Source organism: Pseudomyrmex gracilis, unplaced genomic scaffold, assembly GCF_002006095.1.
Source record: "Pseudomyrmex gracilis isolate BER0280 unplaced genomic scaffold, ASM200609v1 scaffold_852, whole genome shotgun sequence".
Lineage (NCBI taxonomy): Eukaryota > Metazoa > Arthropoda > Insecta > Hymenoptera > Formicidae > Pseudomyrmex > Pseudomyrmex gracilis.
Window position 1 is genome coordinate 33,201 of NW_018021436.1, and position 6,622 is coordinate 39,822.

A 6,622-nucleotide genomic window follows, 5' to 3' on the forward strand; every position below is an offset into this window, starting at 1 on the left:
TAGAAACAGTACTGGGAACACTAGAGCGTCTCCGCAGTATCCATTGCATTCTGATTAAGACTATGCGTTATTCTTAGCATGCATCTTGCATTTTGCGAGATCAGCCGCGACTTCAGTTGCATCGTATGCAATTCTATATAAAACGTCTCGCGACTTCCAGCGTCGTTGACGCTTCCGCTGCAATCGTCTGGCGCGCGCGTTGCGGTTTTCCTTGTACTAAATATATACAATGTCATGCGTGTAACAACCTTTTTTTCTTTAAAAATACTAAATACATTGTTGTTGTTATTTGTTTTTGTAAAAATATTGCGATTGTCACGCCCTCTCTTCTTCGATCGCCATCGCGCGGTATTCGATTGTTATTTAGTATCAGTCTGCGCGCGCGAAGAAGATGACGTCGCTCTCGTTGTCGCTAACGTTTCTCGCGCTCCTCGTCGCTTCGACGACGGTAATGTCGATCGCGTCGACGAGGTCGATGACGAATACGACGACGAAGAGAAGCGTTGTCGATAAAAGAGAGACCGCTATAGCGTTCCTACGCAAGTACTGTTACCTAGAGGACAACGTGGATAACTCGTTGATATCCGAGAGCGCGTTGAATCACGCTGTCTCGCTTTTTCAAGAATTCTATAATCTACCCATAGATGGTGAATTAAACACAGAAACGGTGCGTGCAATGAAAAAACCGCGTTACGGAGTTCGAGACATCGAGACGCGTCACTCGAACAAGGAGCACATATACAAGTGGCCGACGAATCATCTCACATGGAACTTGCTGTTCGCCTCTAGAGCGAATCTACAAGTAGCGGAGCCAGCGTTCGCGCTGTGGGCAGCGAATTCCTCACTGACGTTTACACGCAGCATGCACAATCCTAACCTAGTGATTTCGTATAAAGGTGGACAGCACACTATGACAAGCATTACTAAGATACTTTGTGTCCGTTTGACTTTGATGGTCGAGGTGGAGTACTCGCTCACGCGTATTATCCCAACGGAAATATCGAACATGTATCTGAGGTACATATTGACAATGAGGAACAGTGGCACGTGCAGCTCACTGAAAATCCATGGAATAATCATCAGTTGCGAACGCTGACTCATGAGATCGGACATGCGATAGGAATAGAGCACAGTCCACACGACGATTCGGTAATGTACGTGTTCGTGCCTGTTAAACAGTGGTCTGTTACGCTCAGCCTGGATGATGTTCTGGCTGTGCAAAACCGTTATGGATCTAACCCGGATGCACCTAAACTACCACCGGTCTCTACATTTGTCCCTCTGACGATTGCACCGCCAACAACAACAACGACGACGCCGCAGCCGCCGTCGCTGCCGCGTAAACCCAAACCTCTACCGTTACCTAGGAACGCGTGCGAGGTGCGCAATCCCGACGCAATACTTTTAACAACCACCATTACGTTTATTACAAAAGATAAATACGTGTATATAGCCTCTGCGAACTGGGGTTTGCATATTTACCCACGTCTGTTGACAGAATACTTGCGCTTTCTCCCATCCAATTTTACAAAGTTGGGTGCGGTTTATCAACAACCATCCGGCGAGCTCGTGCTCTTCGCCAATGGTTACGTGTACTTGGTTTCCTATCCCAGTTTACAATTGCAAAACAGTTGGCCGCGCAGTTTCTCTGAGATTGAGTTGCCTAGCGATGCTGTCATTAACACTGCGTTTCAATCTCCTACGGGGCACACCTACATCATTTTCAACAACGATTCCGTGGCCGTTGTAGACGATTGTCACTTGAGAATTAAGGAATACAGCAAATTGAAACTGACGTTTCCAGGAGTTCCGTCAAGTATGTCGCTAGCCTTCCGTAATTCAGATGGCCATGTGTACTTTTTGTACTCTGACAGATATCTCGCGTTCAACAAATTCATCAATTTCATGCACTCTGCGGAACCTTTCAATATGAGATTAATTGATATCCACTGTCCAGATATAAACATTTTATACAACTTAAAGTTACTAGTTTCTCAACTCGAAAAGTACGAACACGCTTTTTATTCTGGGTAGATATACTGTGTGTGAAAGAGTGGGGGGAATTTCTTCATTTATCCTTAGGATATATATAAGGCGCTGCATGTAACCAAAACAGAGCGGTGACTTCGACGTCAACGATATTGTCAATTGAGAACTGTCAGCTGTATGTTACGGCGTTGCGCCTTCATAAATATTATTATTTTTTTGTTTCACTTTCATAAATGTAACTTTATTTTTACAGAACATAATAATAAATTGCTCTGTTCTTCAATAACACAGTGTTTTTTTATTTCACATTTCCTACCCACATATGCTTTCCTATTAAAACATTTTTTTAATTGAAAACACGTTTTTAACCAATAGTCCTTGTTTCGCTCCTTATCTTCCTCGCGATCTTTAGATTTAAAATTTTAAATTTAAAAAACCGTTAAAAAACCATATCCGGTACGTAACGGTTTTTTACGCAGTTGTTATCGCAGGAAATGATTCATCAAACCGGAAGTGCCTGATCGCTTCGGCGATAAGAAAAGACGCACTTCCGGGATGTTACGGTTTTTCTCGGAATTATTTATTTGACTGCACAGTTACGCGCACCGCTTCCAGAAAATTTGCGGTTTTTCTCGGAATTAGTTATTTTATTGCGCAAGTAAAAAATCTAATTAAGAGGTAACATTATTTTAGCGATGACGTCATCATCCGAACAACCTTAAACACGCACGGACCTGTTTGAGTTCTATTTTTACCGATGACGTCATCATCCTTGCGGTTTTTCTCGGAATTATTTATTTTAGTGCGCAATTTAAAATCCTAATTAAAAGGTAACGTTATTTTAGCAATGACGTCATCATCCAAATGACCTTGAACACGCACGGACCTGTTCGAACACGCACGAACACGTCCGCGCCCGCGCTGAACGACCTTAAACACGTTCAAACACGTTAAAATTGTTGACGCCATAAATAACGCTCACTTACCTGAAATAAATAAAACACGCCGAATAATGCATGCTTCATTTTTACGGCTCGTCGGTAATTGGCTAGTCCCGGTAGAGCCGATAAGAACGCTCCGCCGACACCACCCACACTCCTACGTTATCTCATTCGCAACACCCAAGTCCTCCAATCTTGCTCTCAATATTACGAATATGCTTCCAATGATCCCTTTTGCGCGGTGCCCCCGCTTTCTCTCTTGCCTCGTGGGTCAGAACAATCAATTTCTTTTAATCAATAATAATTGATAATCGATAATCGAATCATTAATAATCAATAATCGAATATCGATCAAATCCCCCCTCCCCTCTCCGTCGCGGTTCCCACTTCTGTCTCCGACGCGAGCTGTCGCCCCATCCCCCTTCCCCCTTGCCATCGACTCTATTTCTCTCTCTTTCTTTCTTACGGGCGTTTCCAGTAAGGCATGCTCAAACGCCTTTAGATAGACAAGGACAGAACGTGACTCGCCTATTGGAAATATTGCGCCAGAACCCGCATAATATACCTACTGTTGTCAATCTTTTTGTTGCCGTGTGACACTCGCCGCTGTCACGCTTACAGTTTACATCCTACGGTTTAACCACGCAAATTTTGCGCTAATTTGCCAATTCTTTTAAAGTAATATTTCAATAAATATTGCGAAAATTGCAAAATGGTAAATAATTTTTCTGTGGAGTTTACTGCGTTGTATTTAGTCACGATCGTTGGCAGAATCTTTATTAAACACCCTGTATAATACAATATTTCCTAAGAAGGGTCTGTGAAAAAACGCATCTGTAATCGGATTACATTACACGGTACTTCCGAATGCACAATTGCATCTAAAGATAGAATATTATTATTAGAAAGAATATGAAAGTTTAAGTGATTGCTACACGGAAAAAAATGGTTTTGTTGATTCAGCAAAGCTATAGCTTGCTACGTAAGTTTAAGATCTGAAACTAAGAAAATTTGGTAGCGCAACAAAGACATTAAGTTTGGAAGCATTTGTCAACATGCTCTACAGACACATATAGTTTTGTTAAATATTTTCGTAGCTACTATAACAAATTGCATAGAACTGATTTTATTTTATAAAATAAAAGTATATAATAATACAATATTATTACAATTTATTGTGCAAAACTGTAACAACAAATGAAAAACAAAGCGTACATCAGTCTTAGAAAGATAACATGTTATGACAAGTAACATGTATTGCGCTTAAATTGTTACGAAAATTTATGTTTTGAAAAGTAACTATGTTATTTTTCTAAGATTAATGTACGCTTTGTTCTCCATTTGTTGTTAAAATTTTGCACAATAAGTTGTAATAATATTGTATTATTATATAATTTTATTTTATAAACTAAAATCAGTGTTACTTGTTGTAATATGTATTGCGCTTAAATTGCGATAATTTATGTAATTATCGCAAGTTAAGCGCAATACATGTTACGATATGTTATATGTATCATTGCAAATAATTTTTTGTTACGTAGAAAACGATTCTATCAGGAGCTATCGGGAATTATTTCTATTGGACGTCTTGCACAGTAATGCATGTAACGTCACATTCGGAAACACCACTCGTGTACACACGAGCGTCATTCTATCTTTGTTTTATATCTAATGAGCAATAAAGATAAAATATACACGAGTGATGTTTCCAAACGTAGCCTAACTGTCCAATCATTCAAAAACAGTTGCGCGCCAGTGGTAGCGTTCGGCAATTGATTTGTGTGCCATTACACGCAACAGTTATCACGACGCAGCGACCGGCAGCGATTATGTTTCGATACGTAATAACACGTTAAGTACGTACGTAAAGTATTTAGCCAAACGTGAACATAGTGAGTGAACATAGTTTCTATAGAGTGAATATTTAGTACAATTGTTATCTCTACTTACAATATATACTTTTATAATTTATATTTAAACAATTTTAGCCATAAAACGTGTTACTACGTGTAATATCACCGGTGGTTACATTTTGATACATAATAACAAAGTTTCGACAGTTTTCAGTGTAAGTGAAACAGTGGAATATAAGTGAAAACTCACAAAAGGATGTATAGTGTACAAAATGTACGAGAATTGCTCGAACATGGGACTTTGATAAAGATGTCATTAAGACATTTGAAAGTGAGTATAAAATATAAATATTTCTAACCGTTTCTGCTACACATTATCAGAATATTTTATTTTTGTTATATTTACTTTTGTATTTTATTTTATATAATACTTTACTTTTTTGCGTTTCTAATATTTAATAGTTTCTTAAAACTAATTACAGAAAATGACATTAAATTAAATCTGCTCAAATACTTAAATGATGATGATATTAAATTATTGATACCAAAACTTGGGACACAAATTTTGTTTCGCGAAAACCTAAAAGAATTTTTGAACGCTAGGGTAAAGGTCCCAATTACCGAGGTTGTCCGAGATACCGTCACTTTTGCTTAAGTTAACAATTATTAAAATAATATGACTAACAATATTAAATAAAACAAATGTAATATAGTATTTAATATTAGATCAACGGGATAAAAAAGTTTAAATACTCAACTAGTTTAATATAAAGTCTGAAAAAATTATGAAAATGTGGCAATCATATTTTCGATGTGAATGATGCATTTTACTTATTGATATAACTAAGAAATAGGATTTTTTTAAGTTATCATAAATGTTATACAATTAACTTTAGGTCACTAAAAAAAGGTTTTTATATTCTAAAAGTTGTTATATTTTATATAGAAATTATAATAATTAAGGTTTTATGTATATTTTTGTAATTAATAAGATAATATATAATTGGTACATGGTTTTGATACATGTCCGTATTACCGAGGCTCGGTGATTAGGTCAAAAGTGAGCCTATCCCGATTACCGACACCTATAGTGTAACAAAACAAAGTACTTTAACCTAAAAAATCTCAAAAGTGTCGGTTGTACATATGTGGTTGGATATAGTTTTTTACAAAAAATTCTTATTGCATATTTATTTATATGTGAGATACAAGCCAAGAGTGATGATTGTTTAAAAAAACGAATAAAAAACATATAAAAAAACGTTGCTTATATAGCCAAACCACTTTGGCTAATGCTATAGCCGAGATCAAAGCAGGAAAGCCTGTTTCTACTATTAGTAAAAAGTATAACATTCCCAGGACAACCTTACTAGATAAATAGAAAGGCACTTATGCCAATAAAAAGCCAGGGCATAAAATTAAAGAACGTGAAATGCAAACAAAAATTTGTCAAGCATAATCGAAGACTGTGAATTTTATGATATGCATAATATTTGACACAAAGTTTATTTTAAATTACAAAATATTCAATAGATTATTTAATTTCTTATTTAATATAGTTTAATTTTGTTATTTACAAGCATAAAATGTTAAAAATCTAAATATTTTATTTATATTTAAACAGTTTAAAATTTTGTTTTTTATACATTTGAAAAGATTTAAAGGCTTTATTTAACATTGTTTAATTTTAGAAATTTTATTTAAGAACTTTAATTTTGTTTTCATACATATATATATATGGGTCAATCTTTTACAAACCGTACAAAATTGAACAAAAAATGACCGACCCATTTTTGATTTAGCTGAAACTTTTTTTACGGGTTCTATATCGAAAAAAAA

At 36.3% G+C, this 6,622-nt stretch overlaps 1 protein-coding gene across 1 annotated transcript; it reads left to right on the forward strand.

Moving 5' to 3' along the window:
• Positions 1-391: 391 nt before the first annotated feature.
• LOC109861586 (matrix metalloproteinase-9-like) lies at positions 392-1,816 on the forward strand (the record flags this gene model as incomplete). Its single annotated transcript, XM_020441292.1, has 2 exons — positions 392-896; positions 962-1,816. Coding segments are annotated over exons 1-2 (1,360 nt in total), but the record flags the coding sequence as incomplete, so codon positions are not given.
• Between the last annotated feature and the right edge of the window lie 4,806 nt (positions 1,817-6,622).